At 37.8% G+C, this 26502-nt stretch overlaps 1 protein-coding gene across 1 annotated transcript in view; it reads right to left on the bottom strand.

Moving 5' to 3' along the window:
* SVEP1 (sushi, von Willebrand factor type A, EGF and pentraxin domain containing 1) overlaps nt 1-26502 on the bottom strand; it is a 355921-nt gene that overhangs the window by 290362 nt on the left and 39057 nt on the right. The window contains exons 2-3 of the mRNA XM_069086632.1: nt 6941-7196; nt 1058-1234 (exon numbers count right to left, since the gene is read on the bottom strand). Coding sequence (XP_068942733.1) covers nt 1058-1234; nt 6941-7196 — 433 coding nt within the window. The remainder of the gene's footprint in view (nt 1-1057; nt 1235-6940; nt 7197-26502) is intronic.

Genomic DNA, 26502 nt, shown 5'->3' with positions numbered 1-26502 from the left:
CAATCCCCTTCATTTTACAAATGTAGAAACTGAGGGCCAAAGAGACAAACTGACCCAAGAGAGAAAGAGAAATGGTACATCCAAGCAAAAAGAAAAAAAAAATGAAATTTCTCAACTGCAGAGATTGATTTTCTGCCAATTGTCAAAATAAAGATTGTTCATATTTCAAATATGGGACAAACAGTAAACACCATGTGCTACAGTAGAAAGGAAAGTCACTGTTCCTGAATGCTACCAATTGATGTTTGTTTATAAGAAAATACATCTTCTCAAAATAGCATATCATGATCAACCATCGACATGCTTCTGCTTTTATGTGAAAACACATCAAGTGAATAAATGCTGCTTGTCAGAGAACAGACACATGCTAATTCATGATTCCCAAGGCAGAAAGTCCTATATAGATACTTATTCCCCAGCTGTATGTGTGATTTCATTAATAAAGGGCATGAGGGAGCCAGTGAGGGAGCTCCCTCTGCCAATACAGAATGGCACATGTTCTACACAAGTTATAGTGAGAAGACGTGACCTGCCCACAGTCTCACAGTCAGGTATGTGTCAGTGTGTCAAAGGAGATACTTGCTTCTCATGTATTATAAGAATTCTAAATTATTGTTCTAGTCTCACTGCTATAATCTATGAATTAAAACTGGGTATGAGGAAAGTAATTAGAGAACACCCAAGAAGCCATGAAGCAACCTCAATTTCTATATGATGGTAAATTTCTATCTTTGGGATGGCAATGAGAAGGGATGCTAGAACAGCTAAGCCACCATCATTCCACAGTACACTCCCAGAAGTCACAGATGGTCTTTGGGCCTTCAAGGCTAACCTTACCCTGGCATCCATTCTGCAAGGGATCAGAAGCTATCATGTGATCCACATGATCACCTACACGCAATTAACAAGTACCTACTGTGCGCCATACACTGGGCTAAACACTAGGGGTACAAAGAAAGGCAAAAGATAGTCCCTGCTCTCATGGAACTCACCATCTAATGAGAGTGCATAATCCGAATCTGAGCCGACTCTAGACACAATTTAGCTGGAGACTGACCTGTGCATTCATGTTGCAGTCCTTTTCCAAAGTAGCCCTTTTCACAGATGCATTCAAACTGCCCGGTGTGAATGCCACACTTGCAGCTTGCCATTATGTCACAGCAATCCTTGCCCGCCTCACAGAGATAGGAACAGTGAGATATATCTTCTTGAATATAATTCCCAGAAGGCAGATCTGTGAAGAGCAAATACCAGAAGAAAAGAGATGAGGAGCCTCCAGTTAACCATCATCACATCCACAACCAGGAAAAACCAAAACCCAAACCCCTACTTTGTGCAAGGTAAAGAATAATTCTACAGGGGCAGCCAGGTGGCTCAGCAAGTAAGAGCACCGGCTCCAGTGTCGGGATGACCTGGATCAAATCCGGGCTCAGGTACTCAGCACCACACCCAGAAATATCTGGCCGTGTAACCTTGAGCAGGGTCCTTAACCCCAATTGCTTAAAAAAAAAAGAATAATTCTATTCTTATTAAAGTCCCTGAAACTCCTCAACTATTTGTTTTTCCATACCAAAATGTGTGTCATTTCCACATATTTCAGACTGGGAGAACATGTTTGCAAGCCAAATCATTTTAGTCTGGGACCTCATAAAAAATTCCCACAGGTTACACAGTGTCGGGGCTTCAACAGGAATTTAGTCTTTATGTGGGAAGCCTCTAGATGCAGCTAATGCTGTAGGTCATATCCGCCTGGGCTCGGCACCAGCAGTATTTCACTGTCCCAACATCTGGTCAATCAGCACTAGTCTGACTGCAGTAGATCTCATTCAAATCAAAATTGAAACCAAGCTCCTGACTACAGGGAAGCAGCTCCTGTCTGAAGTCTTAATAGTTCCTGCCTAAAGACCTAACTGATATTCCTGGCAGGAAGAACAATGAATTAATTCAGTATGAGAATCAAAGTCCTGTTTTCTGTTGAGTAGTGAAGAAGACTAATTAGGCAGACCTTATGTCTTGAGTATGAACTGGTTTCCAGAAAAGCATTGGCTCTGCTTCTGTGCAAAATGTGGGAATTCAAATATTTTGTCATTTACTTGTGGGCATTAATTAAGTCATCTTATTTAAATTTGGTTACTGAATCTTTTACCTTATTTCTTCAAATATAAAATAATAGGCTGAACTATTTATGTTTTAAGTACATACTAACTTTATTTTTAATTAATTTCTTTTCAATCAGTGAAAATCCACTTTTTTTCCTTCACACCTCCCTGCTACTAATTTTTTAAAAAGGAAAACCCCCTGTTACAAACATTTATAGAAAAGGAATGTCCAATTGGTCCCCCAAAAGCCTTATTCTTTATTCTAGTCTTTCACTTCTCTGTCAGGATGTGGGGAGCATGATTCATCTCATTAGTCCTCTGGAATCATTCTTTTTTTTCTTCTTTTTGGATGGGGGAAAGGCAGAGTAATTGGGGTTAAATGACTCATCCAAGCTCACACGGCTAGTAAGTGTTAAGTGTCTGAGGCTGGATATAAATTCGGGTTCTCCTGACTCCAGGGCCAGTGCTCTATTCACTTTGCCACCTAGCAGCCCCTCAATCATTCTTGGTAAGAATTTCTTAGTCTTTACAACATGGTCACTATATAAATTGCTCTCCTGGTTCTGCTCATTTCATTCTGTATCTGTTCATACAAGCTTTCCCAGATTTCTCTGAAATAACCCCCTTCATCATTTCTTACAGCACCATAGTATTCCATCACATACTGTAATTTGTTTATCCATTTATCAATTGATGAGCGTCTCCTCAATTTCTAATTCTTTGTCACTTATACATTAACTTTAACCAAAAAAAAGCAGAAGTCTTAATTTGAGACTGTTACTTCTTTTATGTATAGTATCTGATTTTATAACCTATTTGTATAGCGAGGGACTGATGAAGGAAGCAATCTCTCTCTCTCTGTCTCTGTCTCTCTCTCCTACTATCAGAGTTCATATTCCTCAGCTATCTCCTTTCTTCCTTGACATGGTTGATCCTTCAGCCAGTCAATGGCTTGCTGAAAGGTAATAAGGAATAAATAAATAAAGATATTAACCCTTTGTTACACTTGTTTAAGACCATAATGTTCATTTCCCCATTACTTTTCTCTCACATTTTAAGCAGGCTGTGAGACAATGTAATTGATCACCTGATCAATCATCTTCCTTCACCCAGCTCACTTATAATTATAGCCATATTGGATATAGTTTTAATTCTCTTTAATTCACTCTGTATAACTCCATATGAATCTTTCTATAGTTATTCATATTCATTATATTTACAATCTTATGGTTCAATGAAATTATGCTGTCAGATCAAATTATATTCAACAATTCCCAAGTGAATGGACATATTGATTTTTTCCAGGATTTGATGTCAAATAAAGCCTCTGAGTCTTTTCCCCTTTTAATAAAATTTTTAGTTTACCTTCCTATTGGGATCATTGGGTCAAAGAGTATGATTAATTTTATAGTCCTTACAGCATGTCGCCAGATTTCATTCTACAATTAAGTGGCCTAATTCACAACTGCACTAAGAATCTAATATAAAATGTTTGCTTCTTCACGATCCTGCCAATGAAGAATTTTATCTTTTTTTAATCTTACACACATCAGAGTTGTATTAAATTAGAATATCACTGATTATAAGAGAAAGTTCTAGGCTTAGAGTCACAACAGCCCTAGTTCAAATCCTACCTCCCATATGTACTAATTGTGTGACCATGAGCAAGTCACCTAACTCTTTGGAGCCTGTTTCCTCTTTTGTAAAATGGAAATTTGTATGACTTATTTTATAGGAATCTTTTTAAAATAGTACTTTATTTTTTCCAATTATATATACAGACAATTTTTAATATTCATTTTTACAAATGAGTTCCAAATTTTTCTCCTTCCCTCTCCACTCCTCTTTCTAAAACAGGAAGCAATTTGATATAGATTATATATGTGCAATCATGTAAAACATATTTCCATATCAGTCATATTTACAGGGCTCTTAAAAGGGTAAAATGATTTATGTAAAATGCTTTGCAAAACTGAAAGGGCTATAGAAATGTCAGATATTAGTGTTGTTTTCAGATGGTTAATAAATTCTGCTTCTTCTTTGGAGAATTTATTATTTGCAATCTTTGATCATTTATCTATCAGGAAAGTGGTGTCATTTTCTTAAAGATTTTTGGATGTTAGATTTTTATTTGACATAATTATCACAAACTCCTCCCCCAAAACTCTTTCTTTTTCCTTTTTTATTCTGGATATTCTGTCTTTTGCTCTGCAAAAAAAGTAAACCTTTATTTTTAAATGATAAAAACCTTCTATTTGGCCTCCATTATTTCTTCTATTTATTTGATCAATAATAATTTTATCCCTTTTCATAAATAAGATAAACATACAATTATATTTTAATTTTTATGAGTAATTTATATTTTAAATTTCTTATGTGATTTGATTTGAATAGCTCTCATTCTATTTTTCATCATAATACTATTCAATTTTTTCAATAGTTTTTTTTAATAATGACTTATTTTCTGAATATGTTATACTTCTGGGTTCATAAAACATTAGCTTATTTAGTTATAATTTTGTGTAAAAGGTTAAAGTGGTCTTTGTAATTCTAGATTACCTATTCTATTCCAATGAATAATTTTTTAAATCCAACTTTATAATATAATTTGAAAACTGGTAGTATAAGTCCTTCAAACTCAATTTTCTCCTTTATATTCTTATTAATTTGTTCTCTAACATAGACTTTACTATCATTTCATCTGATTTTGCGAAGAAGCCATTGACATTTTTAATGACATTACATTAAATTTACAAATGAACTTGAACAGGATCAGCATTTTTAAGTATTATTGACATCATGTCCTTACCAGGATGATAGATAAAGCAGTCAAGTGGAACACTGGTTTAGAGTACCCATTTGTCAAACACTATGGAGGAGAATGGCCGAAGGTTTTGAGCTGCAAGTAAAAGAAAGTCTCCAGAAATCCTTATAGAAGACTCAAGTGAGCTACTTTGTCCTCAAAGCATCCACAAATGAAGCTGGCAGAACAAAAATGAAGCCGAATCCCCCCAAAGTATTTTTTATTATGTTAAGGAAAAAATCTTTCTGTTCCTATACTTATTAGCTTTATTTTTTTTTTCTTTTTGGAGGGCAATTGGGGTTAAGTAACTTGCCCAAGATCACATGGCTAGTTTTTGTATTTATTGTCTGAGGTCAGATTTGAACTCAGGTCCTCCTGATTTCAAGGTAGGTGCTCTATTCACAGCGCCACCTAGCTTCCCCCTTATTAGCTTTTTTTATACAAGTAGATGTGTCATTTTAGTAAATTTACTATATTGATATAATCAAATGATATATGCTTTCTCATTGATGTTTTACTATAGAGATAGGAACAGAAATTTTGATTTCATTAATATAAGGAGCTCTCTAATAACTCCTAATCATTATACTGTTTCCCCAAACTTAAACCATCCCTGCATTCCTAATTGCACATAAATTTCAGTTAATTATAATGAAAGATTTAGAAAATGTTTGAATTTTGTACTTTCTACAACATATTGTAAAATTTGCATTATCATTTATTGAGGATAATGTCTTCTTTTGTTTCATTACCTTTGACAGTTTTGGGGACTAGAACCATATTTATCTCATCAAAATAAAAAGGTAAGATACCATTTTCTCTATGTTTGAAAATAGTTTATAAAATATGACTGTTTTTTCTTCAAATGCTTGATCAAATTGAGCTGTGAATCCTCCAATTCCTGGAGCTTCAATGGCCTATTTAATTTTCCTTCTGAGATTCATTTATTTAGCTGGCATATTTTCTATTCTGTCCATTTAAATGCTTATATTTTTTTTAATGTTCATATGTTTATTTAAAAATTCTCATTTTGGCGGAACTAGGTCTACCTAACTGTCTCTTAAATTTTCCTTATTTTCTTTCATGTTTACTGGGATTTTTCAAGTTTTATTTCAGTAATTTATTTTTTCTCATTTTGATGATATTTGCTAGTTATACTTATGTTCTTATTGAGATGTTTAAAAAATGCAGTTCTTTGCTTGTCAATTCAGTTTTAAAATTCTCTATCTAGTTGATCTTTCTTATTTTTTAAAAATCTCTGCTGTACTTACTTTTGGCATATGATAGGTAAAATTTTAATTTCTCTAAACAAAAATAATTTATTAATTTTTTCACTTTCTCATATTAGGATATATTCAGAACTATAAGTCTGCCTATAAGCATAGCTCTGACAACATCACAGAAATATTAATGTGTTGTATTATACATTTTCTATTATTTGTTCTTTGACCAGGTATTTTTTCAGTACGTTAAGGAAGGCTATATGACAAGGTGTGAAGAGATCAACATATATCTACCATGACTACTGGGAAAACATATACTCTCAACAATTGATTATAACTTTGATAGTCATTTACTAAAGACAACATATACATGTAGCCCAGAGTTTCCTAGATTTTTTGTGTCCTGGACCCCTTTGGAAATATGCTGATACCTGTAGACCTCTCCTAAGAATAATGTTTTTAAATGCATAAGATAAAATATACCTGATTATAAATGGAAAAATATACTTAAATATAGTTCTCAAAATATTAAAAAATCAAGTCAATGGATCCCAAGTTAGAAATTTTGAAGCAGAGTAAAATTTACTACACATAGAAGACATATATGTGTGTGCATACAAATATATTAAGACATATATGCCCATAAATACAAATGTAGGTAAACATATATATGCAGACATATATACACACACGTGTATACTTAAAGACCTTTGTCATCGACTATTACTTAAAATGGGATTAGTAAAAAGACGAGTCCTTTAAAGCATATGAATAAGGTTAGTGAAGTTGGACCACCTTCAATTTTGAAATATTACCTTCATGAAGTGCTCGACGTGCTAATGCCTCAAATTCCTCAAAACTGTGAAGCAAATAGCAGTGTTCTTCCTTTGGGGTGGAAGCCATGTCATTCAGCTCCCGGATGTTCCCCTGCCATATACCAAAAGTGAAAATCTCCACTCCAAAATCACGTAGAGAAGCTGCGATTGGCCGAGGGTCTCCTCCATTCGAGTAGCCATCGGTAATGAGGAATATAACCTTGGTTGAGTTCTCTCGGGAATGACGCAGTATTTGCTGCAAGAAATCAAGCATATTAATGTTAGTTTGAATTGCATGGGGCTTACTTTCACCAAGTCATTCCCTATAATTATTCAGCTGATCTTTGTGGATGTGGCAAGCATTACAAAATTCCGTCTTCTAAAGAAGGAAACTAACTGAATGTTGCCTAGCATTCAAGTCACTACAATCTGGCTCCAACTTATTTCTCCAGCCTTAATTCTTCCTACTCCTATTCCTGCACTCTATGGTCCTCCCAGGACAGGCTGCCTGTCATGTCCCAAATGTGACTCACCTTTCCTACTTCCCTGCAACTGCGTCATCTACTATGCCTGGGATCCTCTCCTTCACCTCTGAAGTCGAAACTTATCCTTCAAGACCCTACTTCAATGTGAGCTTTCCTAAGAAGTTTGCCTTGATGTTCTTGTCTAATACTCTGTAATTCTCCCATGCAGTCAAGCATACTATGTTTTGTACTATCGTCATTTGTGAACTGACCTCATTTTCCCCACTATTTTGTAATCTTTTTGACAGCAGGGACCATATCTAATTCATCTTGGCATTCTCAGCACCTAGCATATGGTCTTGAATATAGCAGCTACTTAATGAATGTGCATCAAATTGAAGTGAATGTCTTATAGTGACAGGTGTGGGACCTGGTTCCAAGACAAACTTTACATTTAGCCTTATACCTAGTCAACAGAACCCATACGATGTAAGTTCCTCACAGGGACTTAGGGAGGGCAGGGACTATTTTCATTTTTGTATTTATATCCACAGCACCTGGCACACTGACTGCCCCATAATAAATGCTTAGTAAATACTTATTGAATTGAATCATACTGAATTTCACAAGCATATGGATCTCATTTATAATGATAATAGGCATTATCTTTCATGTTGTTTAAGAGTATTAGTATCCTTTATTATTTCTAGTGCTTTAAAAATATAAATCCAATTACATAGTCCTGATACATATATTTTAAATGAAAAATTTTTTATGCAGAAAACCAGCAAGCCCAAATGTGAAAACACAGATATAATTTTTTTTTAATATTTTGTCTTCAAGAGAGTTAATGATGGCTGCTATGATTGCAATTTTTATTTTGGTTACAAAACTGGGCCATTTAAACTACTTCATCAGATAGTAACAACTCATGATCCAAAGTTTGCAACGGCACCTAGCTTCATAGGTAAGTAATGATTTGCTTATGGTCATAGAATAAACTTCTCAAAGTTTGGGCTACTTTCTCATAGGGAAAGGTGGTTACTTCTAAAAGTATCTCTTCATTCAAAAAGAAAGCAAAACCACTTAGATAAGGCATAGTCTGTATTCCCAGTGAAATTCAAAAACAAATTAATTTGAAAATAAGGCAACAGAAATCCTCAAATGCCCTAACTTTCCAGTTCTTCAATCTACTCAATTCCTATGACCTAGTTTTCTCCTCCATTTCAACTACACACCAGGATGGTCACACTCTTTTTTTTTTTTTTGGAGGGGGGAAGGCAAGGCAGTTGGGGTTAAATGACTTGCCCAAGATCATATAGCTAGTAAGTGTCAAGTGTCTCGGGGTGAATTTGAATCCAGGTCCTCCTGACTCCAGGGCCAGTGCTCTATTCACCGCAATGGTCACACTCTTGGTGTTAACATTCTCCACATGTATATATATATATATATAATTAAGAACTCCAAAATTGTTTCATCTGATCATAAACTTCCCCTTTGCTTATGACTACCCTTCTTCATTACCCTCATTAAGATCTCTAACCCTCACATCTCATTATATCAGACCATCAGAACCGCGCAGGTTACACTCTCCTCCCTTACTGATATTGATTTCTTAATGAACTAGTCAGATTCTATGCTGTCTTCTACCCTTTCTTCTTGACCCTTTCTCCTATAAATTACTCACTTCCTGGATCACTCCCTCCCTCTGCCTCCTTTACTCTTACTCATGTGTTGGTTAATAGAAGTTCAGGAAACCACATAAACATCCTGACTCAATCCAGCACAAATCACTCCATCCCAAATGATTCTCTATGCCACTCACCACCACAACAGCATTTCCAAATTTTTCTTCTCAGGATCACCTCCACACAATGTGTTCTCACTCCACACTCTCAGCTGAGGGCTCTATCTCTTACACTACTATGAAAATCAAGGTCATTCACCATGAGCTTCCATATCAAAAACTCTTCCTTCCCATCTCACAACCCCTTGACATAATTCCCCATTATTTCCTCTTCTCCAGTTTCTTAGGGAGAGATGATTTTCCTACTTGCCTCCACATGTGCCCTTGATTCCAAGTATTGTCTCATTTATTATCTTTAACCCCTTCGTCTTCAATCTCTCTTTTCTACTGATTCCTTCCTTCAAAAATACCCAGATCTCATGCACCTAAATCAACAAAAGCAAGCAGACAAAATAAAAACCTCACTGGATCATACCATTCTCACTTGCTCTCATTTTGTATCTTTCTTCCCTATCTCAGTCAAACTCCTTGAAAAAAAAAATGTCTCCAGTCAATGTCTTTACTTCCTCTTCCCTTCCTCTCTTCTAAACCCTCTGCAATCTGGCTTCTGACCTAATTATCAATAGACACTGCTCTGTTCAAAGTTACTAAAGATCTCTTAACTGGCAAATCTAATGACTTCTTCTAAATTCTCCTCTGTCCTGAACTCTCAGCAAACTCTGAATGATTACTTGTGGTGTATGGTATAGAAGGGATAATTAATCTGGTAATCAATCAGACTAGAATAAATAGCCTATGGAGCCCTTTTCAACTCTGAAATTCTGTCTTTCAATGAGTGAAGAGCTTATCTAGGTCAATAAAAATGGCCAAAAGCTGGTACTTTATCCATTTGTATATCCCCCCATAGGAAGTCTCTCTCTACCTGAATTGAATTACTCAATGTCCTGGCAATAAGTCATTTGAATATCCATCTCCATACTTCCATTTGCACAGTATCTCCTGCCTAGAATATACTCCTGCCCACCCATTCTGATTATCTAGATCCTACTTTCCCTTCAGGAGTCAGGTCTGGGGTTAATTTTCCCCTAACCAGTCATTTTGCTCGACAGTAATGTGTCTCTAAATTCTCATGACATTCATTAATTGTATCACTCATCTGGCACTTAACATTCTATCACGTACAGTTATTTATCCTGTTATCTGTCTTGTTATTCTAGCTAGTCCCCAGCTAGACTATAAATTCTTTGAAATTAGGGACCATGTGTTTATTGCTTTCACTTCTTTAAAATATATTTAAGACAATAGGTGTTCAGCAAATTCTTCTTGTTGCTGGTAAAGATGATAGTATTGTTGATAGCTGTAGTAATACTGGAGTGCTCAATCATTATTTTTCTTTTCTTGTTTCAACCCATGCTTACTTTGGACTTGCCATTCATTGTAGATCAAGAAGAGTTAATTGAACAACATTATTATGACAATGCAATAAAAACTGCACTGAAGGATGTTATAAGTATATGGGATCATAGAATGTTAGGCCTGGAAGGCACCTTAAATATCATCCAATCTAATCTCTGCATTTTGTAGAAGATGAAATGGATGCCTAAAGAATGGATGTGTCTTGGCCAAAGTCATGTAGTTAGTTGCAAAGCCAGGATTAAATCACAGCTGTTTTCTTATTTGGGGTTTATGGCTCTGGGACATAGATTGGCATAAGGAAAGGGTCAAAACATTGGGAGAAAGAGTTAGAATAAGATACCTTTTTCTCTTTACAAGAGGGGAAGTGCCAAGGAATTGACTCCCATGCTGCAAAGAATTGGAAATCTACATATTTTGGAGTTAACAGAGAAAGAAATATGGTGATGCAATGAAAAATGAATTAAGGTGGTAGATCTTTTGCCCTAAAAAAAAATACACTTCCTTTATAAGGACTTCAGATTTTTATGAATTTACCTTGTTTATTGAAATTCAAGGAAAGCCTTTATATATAAAATTTTAAAACTTCACTCTATTTGCCCAAACTTTAAGTAAATACTGCCTATGGATTTGTAAAATTTCAGAAAGTACTAAACACAGTATTTATTCATTTTGATAATTATCTATAGAAGACCATTCTAGTTATATTTTTAAAATAGATGCTTTGCTGTTAAGCTTGTGAGGTACTGTTATGCCTATTCTACCAATGAGGAAACAAAGCCTCAGAGAAGTGTCTTGCCCGTGACCATAGAATTAGTGTCTGAGCCATCATTTGATACCCTTCTCTTTCCAACTCCAATCTTCTATCCTCTTCCATTATACCATAATATCTCTCAATTCTATAAATTAAAGAAATCCCTCCTTGTTCATTAGTAATTTTTTCCCTGTTCATTCTACACAATTTTCACATTAATAAAAGAAAATAATCTTTGATTTTATGGATGAAAACTAGACCATGTTTCTAGTATTTAATAAGAAAACATTCAGTCCCCAAATCAATATGTAAATGCTGAAGCAAACATTCTTATTAGTCTATATTAAATTATCTTAAAAGGAGGAAAAATATCTTCAATATGGCTATGATCTCAGTGACTTATTCAAATGGCCAAAGGCACTATTCTGATACTCTCCAATTCAACTCTGGCTGTTTCTTAAAAAAAAAAAATCTTTTTACAACAGACCAAATACAGATGTTGGTATAGGTGTTTTGTACATGAAGGGTCATGGTTCTGCTTTCTGGAGAGACAATGGCCAAAGCAATAAACTTCTTTAAAAAAATTAAGAATTTTAGGGTAGTTGGGAATGGTCATATTGAAATGTTGCCAGCTCATAAATAGTGAAATGAATCACTTATGAAAAAAACCAAAACTCCAGTATCTAGAAAGAGAATTTGAGGCAAAGAAAAACATAAATATCTGTGTGTACATATGTATATCCACAAATATCCATATGTTTGTATCACGTATAGATATACTCTATTGTTCTTAGGTTTCTAAGGTTCCCAAATTTCATTACCTCATAATCAATGTAATGAAGTTTGTTGAACTTGGAGAAGTGCATGATAGAAGTATGGTCCAATCCAAGATGGCACTCAAAGTACATAGTACCAGCATGGCCATCAAGAGCTCAGGATCAGCTCCCCAGCATGATAAATGTTTAAAGAAGGATTTTAGTAGTGTGTGTATGTGTGTGTATGTATGTATGTATATATGTATCTACACACATACATACACACATGAAGAGAATAATTATAGTTCTTCCAACTGCAAAGTATCACAAGATAGTATTATAAATTTTACAAGAGAAAATGAAAACCAGGGGGATAGGAACAAAGTTAGCCAAAAAGTGAGAGAGAAATGAAGCAGTGCGACTCCAGCCTGCTATAAATATTGGATAATGCCTTTTGGTTCAAATATTTTGCACAGAAGAGCTAAATGATAAAATGGCGAGTATTGAATTTCTCCTTATTATTGAACAATCTGAAATAGTAAGAGGAACAATTTCACCTTGTTATTAAAACAGTCTGAAATAGTAATCTCATGTGTTAATGATATAATATTCTATTATAAAATATAAATCGTATCTCTATAAGTTATATATAGGGATAGGTGTGGGGCTTTGGACTTTATTGGCACAGGGAACTCTCAGATGAGGAAACTAACTTTTTCCATGTAGTTCTGCACCATCTACAAAACTTACAGTATTAAAGAGTTGCCTAGAGCTTGAGAGGTTAATGAATTTACTCAGGGTCACAGCCTGTATCTGGCAAAAGAGGGACTTTAACCTACTTCTTCCTGACTTTAAGATCAACTATCTGCTACACTGCATTGCTTCTCATATTATACCTAATTTAAACTGTAATAACAATGAGGAGTTCCTTTCTTATTTTTCAATGCACTATGTTCAGTCATTTCAGTTGTATCCAACTCTTTGTGATCCCATTTAGGGTTTTCTTGGCAAAGATACTGGAGTAGTTTGTCATTTCCTTCTCCAGCTCATTTTGCAGATGAGAAAACTGAGGCAAACAGGACTTAAGTGACTTGTACAAGGTCACACAGCTAGTAAGTGTCTGAGGCTGGGTTTGAATTCATGAAGAAGAGTCTTCCTGATTCCAAGCTCTATGCTGTATCCTGTAATACCTAGCTGCCCTGGGGCAAAATACATAGAGTTAAATTTATACTTAAATTTGGTCATGCCATCAGGTTCTGTTTATCACTCTGCAATATCTTTTCATGCTGCCTATTCATAAGTTCCTTGCATATAGGGATTGTTTCATTATTTATACTTGTAGACATCATGCCTAGTAGAGTGTCTAGCACATAGTAGGGGCTTAATGTGGATGGATTAATTGATTGAGAGTAAATGGAAGGCAATTTTAGAGAGGATGGCATTGGCATGGTGGTATTAGGGGAGAAAAGGCCTCCTGCAGAAGTTAGGACTTGAGATGAGTCTTAAAGGAAACTAAGATTCAGAGGTGAGAAGGTAAAGCATTACCGGCATGGGGGCACGAGTGCAGGAGCATGGAGATGGGACATGGAGTATTGTGGGTAAGGAACTGCAAGGAGGTCGGTGTATACATGGACTACACCGTGCATGGAGAGGAGTATAATGTAGGAAGACTGGGAAGGTAAGATGGGCCCAGGTCGTGAAGAGCTTTGCATGCCGAATAGAAGATCCTAGAAGTAACAGGGAGTCGCTGGAATTCACAAAGCTGGTGGGTCCCATAGTTAGGTCTATGATTTAGAAAAATCACTATGGCAACTGAATGAAGGACGGATTGCACTGAGGAAGGATGTGGGGCAGGGAAATCAATGAGCGGGCTGTTGTGATAGGATAGACTAGAGTAACTAGCATTGTGACTGTGTAAGTGGACAGAAGGAGAGCAACTTAAGGGATATCGTGAAGGTGGAAATAACAAAGTGTGGCACAGGACTGCCTGCGTGGGATGTGTGAGTAAAGAACCACAAGGATTCCAGTGCAGCCGTGTGGGAGAGCATTATGCAGAAGTCATGAGACTTGAGTGATTGGGAGCATGGGGCTGCCTTTAACAAAATTGGGGAAATTTGTAAGATGGGAGGGTTTGAGCAAAAGATAATGAGTGCTGATGTGCATGGGTAGAGAGGCTAAAGTAGAACTCCTCATCAGAAGTTCCTTTTAGGGGAGGCTAGGTGGTGCAGTGAATAGAGCACCGGCCCTGGAGTCAGGAGGACCTGAGTTCAAATCTGGCCTCAGACACTGTAAGGGTTATGGGATTTAAAGATCTTCCATGCCCCATGGACGTGCTGACATAGCAGAGCAAGAGAAAGTGGAAAGCGAGAGAAAGTGAAAAGCCGAGCTAACGGTCCTGCGGTTGGCGGTTGCCGGTGGTTGCGGTTGCGGTTGCCCTTTTTTTTTTTTGAGTTAGGACCCCTGCTGAGCACCGCCAGGGGCCGGAGCTGCTGGGAGCAGGACTTTCTGCTAAGGACTCCTGCTGAGGACTGCCAGGGGCCGGAGCTGCTGGGAGCCCGCTTCCAGGGCGCTGGGTGGTTGCTGTGAGTGGGGAGAGGAGGACCTTTGCCTGAGGTAGCCTGTTCCGCTTTGAGGGCTTGAAAATGTGGGTGCTTTCTACTTTATCTACCTGTGCCAATGTCATAACTACTCTGATGGCTTTCACTTTCTGGTTTTGGGACTCAGTCTTTTGGTATCTTAATAAATTTTCTAGTTTATTTCCCCAAATGGCAAACCTGATGTATTTTGTGATGGATAATTATATCAGCATTTTTGTAATCTCTATAGGCATTGTGAATATGGCATTGCTGATACAGACACCTAACACAAAAACTAGCCATGTGACCTTGGGGAAGTCACTTAACCCCAATTGTCCTGCCTTCCCCCCTCCAAAAAGAAAAAAAAAAGTTCCTTTTACCAGTGGTCTCTAAAGTTGGTGCTGGAGTCCCCTGTAGTGTACCAAAGGGTATACATCCAACCAGCTGAGGGTGTGATGAATCATAGTGAACCTTCTTCATTACAAGCATCCATAGAGCTCTTCTTCAACACTCCCCTACTCTGTTTTCTTCCTCCACTGTGAAAGCTTCCATCCTCCCCAAGGCTGATTGAGGCCTTGGGCCCTCAAGGCAGGTGTAATCTAACTGCTTCAGGGGATCCACATTAGAGGCATGGGCACCACTGAGAAAATGTGCCCCCTCCAACAAACTTCCTACCTAGACCAGCTGTAAGAAGCAGGGTCACTATTTCATACATAAAGACCTCTACAACTGAATATTGACTTAGTGTTAAAACGTAATGTTATCTATATTTTATTTCATTTTTATTTCTTTTGTCAAATGTTTCTCAATTGCATTTCAGTCTGGTTCTGGTAGCGCTCTAGAGTTTTGCAAGTGCCCATGGCCTACAGGCTGTGTGTTTGTTATGTCTGCCCTAGATCACCTCTTAAGTGCATTAGATACACCCCTTGGAAAGTGGGCAGTGAATGGCAAGGGAAAGCTTCTCTAACTTTTCATTTTGCTGGAATAGAATGATGCCCACAGGAAAATGAGACATGGTTGTGAAATATATTTCTCCCTGAAATGCACAGCCCTTCCAAACTGCCCAATTCTGTCAAGGGTACCACCATCTTTCTAGCCTCTCAGGTTAACAACTTTGGTATTATCTTGGACTCCTCATTCCTGCTTAGCCTATATACCCAATCAATAGCCTCCACATTTCTGCTTCCATTCCCTTCTCTTCACTCATGCAGCCACCAACCCAGTTCAGTCCCTCATTATTACCTCTTGCCTGGACAATTACAATAGTCTCCTAATTGGTTTCCCTGCTTCATGTCCCTCCCCTTGCTAATCCATCCTCCACATCCCTGTCAAAATTATTTTTCCTGAAGTACAGGTCTGTCCATGGCATTCCTGTACTCAATAAACCCCAGCGGCTCATCACTGACTCTAGGAGAAAATTTTATTTCCTTTTTATCTTATCATTCTTAATTTCTATTTTGAATAAGTTATACAATGTTCATTATTAAAAGTGTAGTCACACATGCATGTAATTTATTATAAGTAAATGCACACACATTGGGGATGTATCATCAGAAGGCTTTAGACTAGGGGTGGGAAATCTGCAGCCTCAAGGCCACATGTGGCCCTCTAGGTCCTCAAGTGTGGCCCTTTGACTTTGGATTCACTCAAAGGGCTGCACTTGAGGTCTGAGGTTCACCATCTCTGGTTTAGAGACTTCTCCCTTATGTCAATAAAATTACTGGTCTGATACAAAAAAAGGGAGGTGGGGCAAGCAACCAGTTACTTTATTTTTGCAATATCAAACAATTTGACTGAATTTATTGAATCAACATGATATATACATGTGTATATGTGTGTTTGTATATATATATGTATATATATGACACACATACACACCTGAACACAAACTGTCACAGAGCCAGACACATATGACCACTGCAAAAGCCAACATTCCAACACTACACTAAGCTCTCACACAATTGCTAGTTTTGGAACCAACTTTGAAATCAGGCAAAGAAAGATCCTGCAGCCAAGCAGGGAGATGTAGGGAGAAAAAACAGAAATGTATTTGACAACTTGGCTTTTAAGTTCTGCAGCTGTAACCCCAGACTAAGCATCCCTCTCAGATGGGGCAGAAGGGGACAAGAACAATGAGAATACACAAGGAAAGCCAGAAAGAAGAAAAAGCAAAATAGAAAAGTCTATTTTTAGATTGCCTACATCCATGATCTGTGTGTTAGAAGGATGGCTGTAAATGTACGAAAAAAACTTTCTCCTAAACAGTAGTCATTAAAAATACTATGGTTGAGGTGAAACCATTTTTTAAAAAGTTATTATTTAACAAAAATAATGGAATTTTAAAATTATAATGAGTGTTTTCTTTAATAGTATAAATACCCTCATGATATAGTGAACAGGCAGCATGGTATTATGGAAGGAGTAATGTTTTTTCTACAGTCAGAGGAATTGGATTCAAATACCAAGACAGCTGAGTGGTGCGGTAGATAGAGTGAAACGCAGGAGACTCCCTGCAAGGGATCATTTGAAAGGCACCCTGGGGCAAATAGGCGGCCCAGTGGATAGAACACCAGGCTTAGAATAAAGAAGACTCCTCTTACTGAGTTAAACTCTGGCCTCAGATTCTTATTAGCTGTGTGACCCTGGGCAAGTCACTTAACTCAGTTTCCTCATCTGTAAAATGAGCTAGAGAAGGAAATGGCAAACCACTCTAGTATCTCTTCCAAGAGAGCCCCAAATAGGATCACAAAGAGTCAGACATCAACAAACCACAACTACCTATACCCTTTCTTCTTGTATGCCCTTGAACAAATGCCCTTGAGCACTTAACTTGGCCCTCAGTTTTTTCATCAATCCCCTAAAATAAGGGCATTGGATTAAATTTTCTCTGAGATCCCTTCCAACTCTAGATATATGATAGAATGGACTTGTTTTTATACAAAACATATAGTATATCCACATGCATGTATATATGTATGCACATATATGTACATATATTCAGGTGTATGTATACTTATTATGTGTATATATGTGTCTCTATATAAGTATGTATATATAGTTATATGTGTACATATTTCTCTTACATATGAATTACTCTCCTTGGAAAAGTTACCCTAGTCCAAAAGTCTAGTTGCCATAGGTAAATCTTTACTCCTTGCATGCTTCCACAACTTCGGATTTGAGAGGTGATGATCATAGCATGGTATCATGCACTGGTGCCACATCTGGAGTCAGAAGATCTGGGTTCAAGTGTTGGCTCTGCTATTTACCACCTGTGTGATCTTGGGATAGTTACTTAACTTCTCTGTACCTCCATTTTTCATCAGTAAAATGTAGCAGTTGGACTAGACTATCTCCAAGGTCCCTTCTAGCCTTAAATCTTTGACCCTGTAATTCTTCTGCTCCAGCCTTTTCTTCTCTCTTGTCCCCTCTGCTGCCTGATGCCAGGTTTCCTTTTGTCTCTCCCCAATCCTTACACCCCTTATCCTAAGGTTGGCATGCAATGTTAGGGTTATTTTTACAAGTATTTGAGGTAAATGGAGATGAACTCAAGTAAGTTCCTGCTTTTACTCTGCCATCTTGGTTCTGTCTCCAGCATGCAATGCCAGGACTGGCAATGGTGAAGGGGGAAAGGAGAACAAACCTCTGAAGCTTTTTCTCTCTTTTCCTCCAACCACTGTCAGTCACTTCTCCCCTCTTAGTCCTAAGCAATGACCCTCACTTTGGCTTTAAGGCTCCTAACCACTAGTCCTTGGAGTTGGGGGGGAAAGGAAGTGGCTACTCTCCTCTTCGCTCTGAATTTCCTGACATAGCTTCTGTGATGAAGGTACCATTGCTGTTTTTTCCTCTGAAAATTTATTTCTTCTGATAAATATGACTTTCGTACTTTGTGGGGAATACATAAAACTCTGTGTGTATGTGTGTGTCTGCTACCAACATTTTCTCACAAAGTCTGAGTGTGGTACGATAAAGAATCTTTTAAAGCTTCTTGGGGGCAGCTAGGTGGCACAGTGAATAGAGCACTGGCCCTGGAGTCAGGAGGACCTGAGTTCAAATCCAGCCTCAGTCACTTAACATACTTACTAGCTATGTGACCTTGGGCAAGTCACTTAACCCCAATTGCCCTGCCTTCCCCCCTCCAAAAAAGACCAAAACAAACAAACAAATAAACAAAAGCTTCTTGCTTCAGACACAGAAGAGTAAGATAGAAGTATTTAGGAACTGTGGCCTTTTCTATAGTAGAGCAAGGAGAGAGAAAACTTAGAAAAGGGTGATGGTAGGATCCGTCTCACAACAATAACTCATGTGCGTGTCTCTTTAAGGCTTACAAAATTCTACCTTTACAGTGGCCTGACAAGCCACTAAGTCAGTGTGACTATTATTATTCCCATTTTATAGATGAAAACAACAACCACCAGGCTTGAAGAGGTTAAGTGATTTGCCCATGGTCACACTGCTTAAAAATGTCTCAGGATTGGAGATGGTCTTTCCAGTACAAGACAAATTGGTACCATGTGCCGATTCTCAGAAGAATAGAAAAGAGTTATCAGTCAAGGACCAGAAAGTATGCTCAAGGGTTTGTGCCAGTAAGAAACTGTACCATTAAATCTCCTGTTCTTGACCTTTTGGAAACTCCTTACTTTTCACCTGCTGAAGCCTCTTTCCTAAGACACAAAGCTACTGCTTCTCTCCCACTATATGGACAACAAGGGAGGGAGGAGGGGCAGAAGAGAGGCAGAAAGGGAAGATGAAAGGGGAAAGGGGAAGAAGGAGAAGAAGAAGGAAGCAAAGAGAGAGGGACAGTGGTTAGGAGGCATTCATTTCGTTCTTCAAATATGGCAGGGGTAATATATTTCTGACATTTCAGATTCAGGTTTCATTACATATAGAGTATAACAAAACTTAACTAGGGTCTAAGCAGCATTAAAAATATTGTAATATGGGGTGGCCAGGTGGCTCAGTGAGTAAGAGCACCGGCTCCAGTGTTGGGATGACCTGGAGATTGAATCCCGGGCTCAGACACTTAGCACCACACCCAGAAATAACTGGCCGTGTAACCTTGAGCAAGTTACTTAACCCCGATTGCTTAAAAAAAAAAATTGTAATAACATCACTGTGCTATATCAATGTCCTATTATGTCAATAATAGCATAAAGAGAAAAATAAATAATAAATGAAACACTACAAAGCTTTCACAATATAAAGAGCAAGAAGAAGAAAAGTATAATCTAACTTTGTCCACTTTCAAGGAGTTTATTATATTCAGCTCTTCTTACATATCATCACTGTTACTGTCATCTCAAAGATTATAATATTATAGTTTTAGAGCTGGAAGGGGCCTTAGAGAACCTCTCGTCTGACTGCCTCATTTTATTAGTGAGGGAACTGAAATGTAGGGAGGATGTGACTTACCCAAGGACACCTAGATAGTAAAGAGTGGAGCTGAGATTTTACCACAGGTATTCTAACCCTAATTTTATTGAGCCTACGGGGAATAAGCTTACATTCCCATCCTTTTTATTCAACTACAAAAGCAGTCATTTTACCCATCTCTGTAAAAATCTTCTGAATATTAACTATGAAAAATGATAGAAGAGGGACTTGTCCTAGAATTATGTCTATCTGAACTTCATTGAAAAAGAGGAGGAGGAGGAAGAGGAAGAGAAGAAGCACATGATAAACAGGTCCAAACCCTCGAGACATACTTTTGGAACAAGCAGACATCACTTCACCAAGTAATAATCAAGGTTGACAACAGGCACATACCATTGAATTTGTACAATGTGACTATTTATTTCCAGATGGACCCTATTAAATGGATCCAAGGATGGAATCAAAAGACCCTCCATGGGTGACATCTGCATGAACTTAACTAATAATATGTCAGTAAACAAAAGCCTGAGTCATGAGGATTTCTCTTTGGAAACAGAAGGATCTATGATGGTATTTTAAGACCTGGTCATTGCCAACAGAAATTATAGAAGTAATAACCTTAAGGAGGCTGAATTTAATGATCAATGCAGATTATTCAAGGAAATAGTAGACACTCAACAATAGTGTCTATACTTTAGATTGTAAGCTATAGACTACTACAGAGCATCTACCAAATATCTAGCAAGATATAATCAGACATTCAAAGTTTTCCTGTCTTTCATGGACTGATAGACAACAAACCCCTACATTACAAGTGCAAAGCTCAACCAATAAACTGTCCTAGAAGCAGATGATAATGACAGACCAAATTGTTGACCAGAATCACCCAAACACTGGTTAAAAAAAACTCACAACCAACATTTTTAATGCGTGTCACCATACCAAACACTAACAATCCCCAGCTACAGGAATGAAAATCTTTCAAAATGTAGGTACAGCAGAGGAGAGCAGAATTATGTGGGAGGAGGACAAAGTACATGGATGTCATCCTTCTTGTCCTGTCTGCTACTGGAGGATACCAAGGATACTTTCAGTGAAACGACGGAAAAGCTTACATCCTAATACCTTTCTTCAACTGTGAAAATAAGTTATTATTCCCATTTGTGTAATAATCTGTAGACCATTATACATAAGACAATGCTATCAAGGGGCAGGTAGGTGGCTCTAGAGTCAGGAGGACCTGAATTCAAATCCTTCCTCAGACACGTGACCCACTTACTAGCTGTGTGACCTTGGGCAAGTCACTTAACCCCAATTGCCCTTCCTTCCTCCCTTCCCTCCCCCCAAAGACAATGTGATCAAGATAGCGACATGTCTGAGGATCGCTTCTTTTGGATACCATTTTAAAAGATGAGAAAAATGAAGTGATAATAACTCAAATTTATACAGTGGGAAGTAGATTGCATACACAATCTCATGTGTTCCTCATTACAAACCTCTTAGATAGGGGGAGGTAGGTTGCGTAGTGGATAGAACACTGACCCTGGAGTCGGGAGAAGCTGACTTCAAATTTGGCCTTAGACACTTAATAGCTGTGTGACATTGGACAAGTCATTTAACTCCAATTTAAGTGTCAAAAGTGGGATTTTAACTCCTGCATACAAGCCCTGCATTTTTTTCTCCTATGTTTCAAGAACATGATAGGTGTCTCTGAAGCACAGCATGATGAATTCACTTTCTAACTTTGGATAACCCCTTTAACAGGGTTCAGATTTTTTTCTTTGAGGAGTATATTTGAATTCTGGAAAAAAAAATTAATTCAAACTTCAAGAAAAAAATTACTTTGAGTCAATTCATAGGCTTATAGTATATAAGTTCACAAGATTTAGAGCCAAAAGGGAACTTCTGGCTTTAGAGTTGAGGAAAGTAAGGACAGAAGAAATTGTGACCTGCCCAATGTCATCACTGAAATGTAGATGGTCTCCCATACGGACCGTAGGTATGCTCTAATTAATGAAAGGGTTATATTCCAAAACTGTTCTGCAATTTCCAAATGCCTTTTTCCACAGAAAGAATGCTCCCCTCAGTTAACAAAAGCCAGTTTAGCATATAATATAACTGGAATATTGAGCCATACTGGTGGTGATTGTCCTTCATGCTCAAAGAAGACTAAAATGACATCACGTCAGGGTCAAGGTACAAGAAGTTCGACTGTGGCTGCTCAGAGCAATGCAAACTTAAAAGGCTCTACAACCAGTTAAGCACAGATAGTCCATGTGATCGTTTGGAGTGGAGACATCTCTAAATTGTGCATCTCACGTTTGTTTTGATACTACAATTCTGCATTACTTTACAGAGCACAGTGCCTCCTTTGATGCAGGTATACCGCGTTGGGCACAGCACACGTTGGGCACAGCACGCGTTGGGCACAGCACGTGTTGGGCACAGCACGCATTGGGCAGTGCCATGCCAGTGTCTCCCACATCTCACCATCAATTCCAAAGTTCTCCAGAGAGACATTGAGAGGCCCTTGTCCTGCTTCTTCTGACCTCAGTAGGAGTGCTTGCCTTGCATGACTCCTCTGTAAAATAGTCTTTTAGGCAAACGTACGTTTAGCATTTGAACAACACGACTAGCCGGTTGGAGTTGTGCTCCCTACAGTAGTGTTTGAATGCTTGGCAGTTCAGTTAGAGAAGGAATCTCGGCTGGTACCTTATCTTGCCAGGGGATCTTCAGAATCTTCCAAAGACAATTCAAATGGAAAGGGCTCAGTTTCCTGTGGAGCTGCCCAGGTTTCACAAACATAAACAATGAGGTCAGCACATTCAGCTTAGTAGGCAGCCCAACACTTCTTCTTTCCCACATTTTCCATCAGCACCTCCCAGACAGCACTAGCTCTGATAATGTGTGTGTCAACCTCATCATCTATGTGCACATCCATGGAAAGAATACTGCCAAGGTGTGTGAACTTGGCTGCCATGGTGCTGGCCAGGGAAGAATCTGTCTTCATGGTGTTAATCATCAGGTCAAAATTTGCACAAGAGGCAGAGAATCTATCCATATTCTGTTGCTTCTCATCCTCAGGTTGCATTGAATGCACAATCATTTGAGTCATGTACCAACTTTCCTACTTTAGCTGTGACTTGTAGCCTTTTCAAGTTAGGATGATGGCTAATCTTGATGTGATTTTCATCCTTGTTGAAGCATCTGACAACATCACTGAAAATGTCGTGTTAAAAAGTGGGAGCAAGTGCGATCCCTGATTCATTCCACTGGTGATTGGGAAAGCATAAGAAAATTATCTATTATCCAAAAATCCAATGCCATTAAGCCGTTGTGAAACTAACGTATAATACTGAATTTCTCAGGGCAACTAAATTTTGCCATGATCTTCCACAAGCCCTCATGATTGATCATAAGAAAGGCCTTGATCCAATTCACAAATATTGTGTCTAGACCTCTGTTCTACTTCTGGCATTTCTCTTGGAGTTGTCAGGGAGCAAACACCATATTAACTTGACCCTTTCTGAAGCCACACTGACCTGGGGTAGATGACCATCTCCCAGGGGAAGGATCAGTGTTAATACTTAATTTAGGACTCTGTAAAAAATTTTGTTGACAATGACAAAGATAGCAACCCCCCTGTGATTGTCACAGGACAATTTATTTCCTTTAACTTTATAGAGGTGGACAAAGGAGGTATCCTTGAACTCCTGGGAAATAACTTCCTCTTTCCATACAACTGGGAAGATTTGTCAGTTTTTTTTATGAGTCGTGGACTCCCTGCCTTGTAAATCTCAGCTGAAATACAATCAGTACCAAGTGCTTTGTCACATGAGAAGAGCCTAATGGCATCTGAAACCTCTTCTTCAGTTGGAAGTTTGGCTAGAGAGGTCCTGAGGTATGTGGTCAATGGCTTCAGCATTGGTTGATGATAGTCTGTTGAGAACACTAATGGAAGTGTTTAGTCTCTCTCTCTAGAATGATGTCCTTGTCAATAACCAATGTGACTCCATCAGTACTGAGTAGTTGAGATGTATGTCTTTGGCCCATAAATAGCCTTCAGAACATCATAAAAGCGCTATTGGTATAAAACTGAATTTCATCTGCCTTCTTACTGAGCAAGAATCCTACATCTCTCTAAGCTTTGCTTGTACTTTACTTTTGATGGTACTAAAGATGGATGATCTCTCCTGCTGGTAAATGCTGGGCAGTTCTTGTTTTTGATTTAACAGCTTTTGAATTTGCCCATCATATTTTGTCAGACTAATCTTGACATCTGTGAGTGTTCTGGCCCTGAAGAGTAAATGAGGTGCAGTATGAGAATTCAGGAACAGCTCTCCTCTCCTCTTTGTTGGAGAAGCAGGTACTCTTCTCTCCCCCGCCCCTGCTTGCCATTCTCTTCATTAGCCAGGGGGTGAGAAAGAGATTCCAAAGCCATGAGTGGTGACTGTGGTTTAGGGAAGAGGCCCTGGCTAAGTGGGGACTAAGAAGGTAAGAGGTAGGAAAGTGAGCTCTAGGAGATCTGGAATAAAGAGATGGGGGAGGGGAGTCGAGTCTCTTCTTGGTATCAACTCCTGGAAATATTCCTAGGGGCTTCAGCAATAATTTATTTCCATTCTTATGAGGGTCCAAAGTATTGACCCAGTGTGACATACTAGAGATATACTTGTAGTACAAATGTCAGTAGATCTGTCTTGGAATTTGATACTCTCGTTGTCTGGGAAATGAATCAAACAATAAGCATTTATTAAACACCAACTGCTTAATATTAGTGCTATCAAGCACAAATTTATTAAATACATAGCCAAGTCATGTACTGGGGGCAGGAAATAAAAAGACAAATAGCCCCTGCCCTTCAGGGCCTAATGCTCAATTGGAGAAAACAATATATACACAAATAAATATGTAAAATACATAGAAAAATACATGGCAAAATAGAGGGAGGGGGAATGTACCAGCAGCTGGGAGGGTGGTGATGGTATTGAATCAAGAAAAATGGTGCTTGAAACTGGAAAAGCAAGAAATAGTGGTCACATTTATGGAAAATGGAAGAATTTATGACCAAACAAGAGATAAAGATACAGAGCATTTTGAAATGCAAAAAATAGATCATTTTGATCACATTAAATTGAAAAGTTTTGCACAAAATCAATCCAACCAAGATTAGAAGGGAAGCAGAAAACTGGGAAACAATTTTAACAACCAGTATCTCTGATAAAGGCCTCATTTCTAAAAGATATAGAGAACTGAGTCAAATTTATAATACAAGTCATTTCCCAATTGATAAATGGTCAAAGCATATGAACAAGCAGTTTTCCAATGAAGAAATTAAAGCTATCTACAGTCATATATGAAAAGATACTCTAAATCACTATTGATTAGAGAAATGCAAATAAAAACTCTGAGGTACCATATCATCCCAATTGGATTGGCTAACATGACAAAACATAAAAAGGATAAATATTGGAGATGTGAGAAAATTAGAACACTAATGCATTGTTGATGGAGTTGTGAGCTGATCCAAACATTCTGGAGAACAATTTGGAACAATGCCCAAAGGGCTACTAAATTGTGCATACCCTTTGACCCAACAATACCACTTCCAGTTCTTTTTGTGGTGGTGAAAAATTGGAAAAATGAGGGGATACCCATCAACTAGGGAAAGTAATGGTATATAGAATGTTAATTTGTAACGGTATATAGTATATACCATAGTGGTATATGGAATACTATTGTTCCATAAGAAATGATGAGCAAGTAGACTTCAGAAAAACCTAGAAAGATTTATATGAATTGATGTGAGTACAGTAAGCAGAACCAGAATATTTTACACAGTAACAGCAACATTGTGCGATGACTAACTTTGATAGACTTATTTTCACTTATCCATGACTCATGATGGAAAATGGAAAACATCCAGAAAAAGAACTATGGAGTCTAAATGCAAATAAAAGCATACTATTTGCTCTCTCTCACTTTTGTCTCTTCTTTCTCATTGTTCCTCCCATTAGTTCTAATTCTTCTTTACAACATGACTAATGCAAAAATATATTTAATATAAATATATATGTAGAGCCTGTATCAGATGGCATACTATCTTGGGGTGGGGGGAGGGAAGGAAGGGGAAGAACATTTGGAACTCAAAATCTTATGGAAGTGAAAGGTGAAAACTAAAACTAAATAAATAAATTTAAAAGAAAAAGGTACACAAGGAGCATTTAAAGTTTAATCTGTATTATTAACATTTTCTCCATCATTTTCTTAAGTCTAGGCAATTGACAAAACAGTAAATCAGACCCTGGTTTGTAGCATTTGTTGATTTCCTAGGTGTAAATCTTCACACTGAAAATCTAACAATGCACTCTCCCAAGTTGGCTCCAGCATTCCCCTGATTGTAACTCCTAGGTTCATCTCAAATGACAAAAAATAAAATTACTTTGTATTTATTTTGCAAAAAAGGAAGAGGGGCGGGGGGGG

This window comes from Petaurus breviceps, unplaced genomic scaffold (genome assembly GCF_028583685.1).
Source record: "Petaurus breviceps papuanus isolate PSGF00001 unplaced genomic scaffold, PetGlider_PUasm1.0 118, whole genome shotgun sequence".
NCBI classification, from domain to species: Eukaryota; Metazoa; Chordata; class Mammalia; order Diprotodontia; family Petauridae; genus Petaurus; species Petaurus breviceps.
This window is presented reverse-complemented; position numbering and strand designations above follow the sequence as displayed.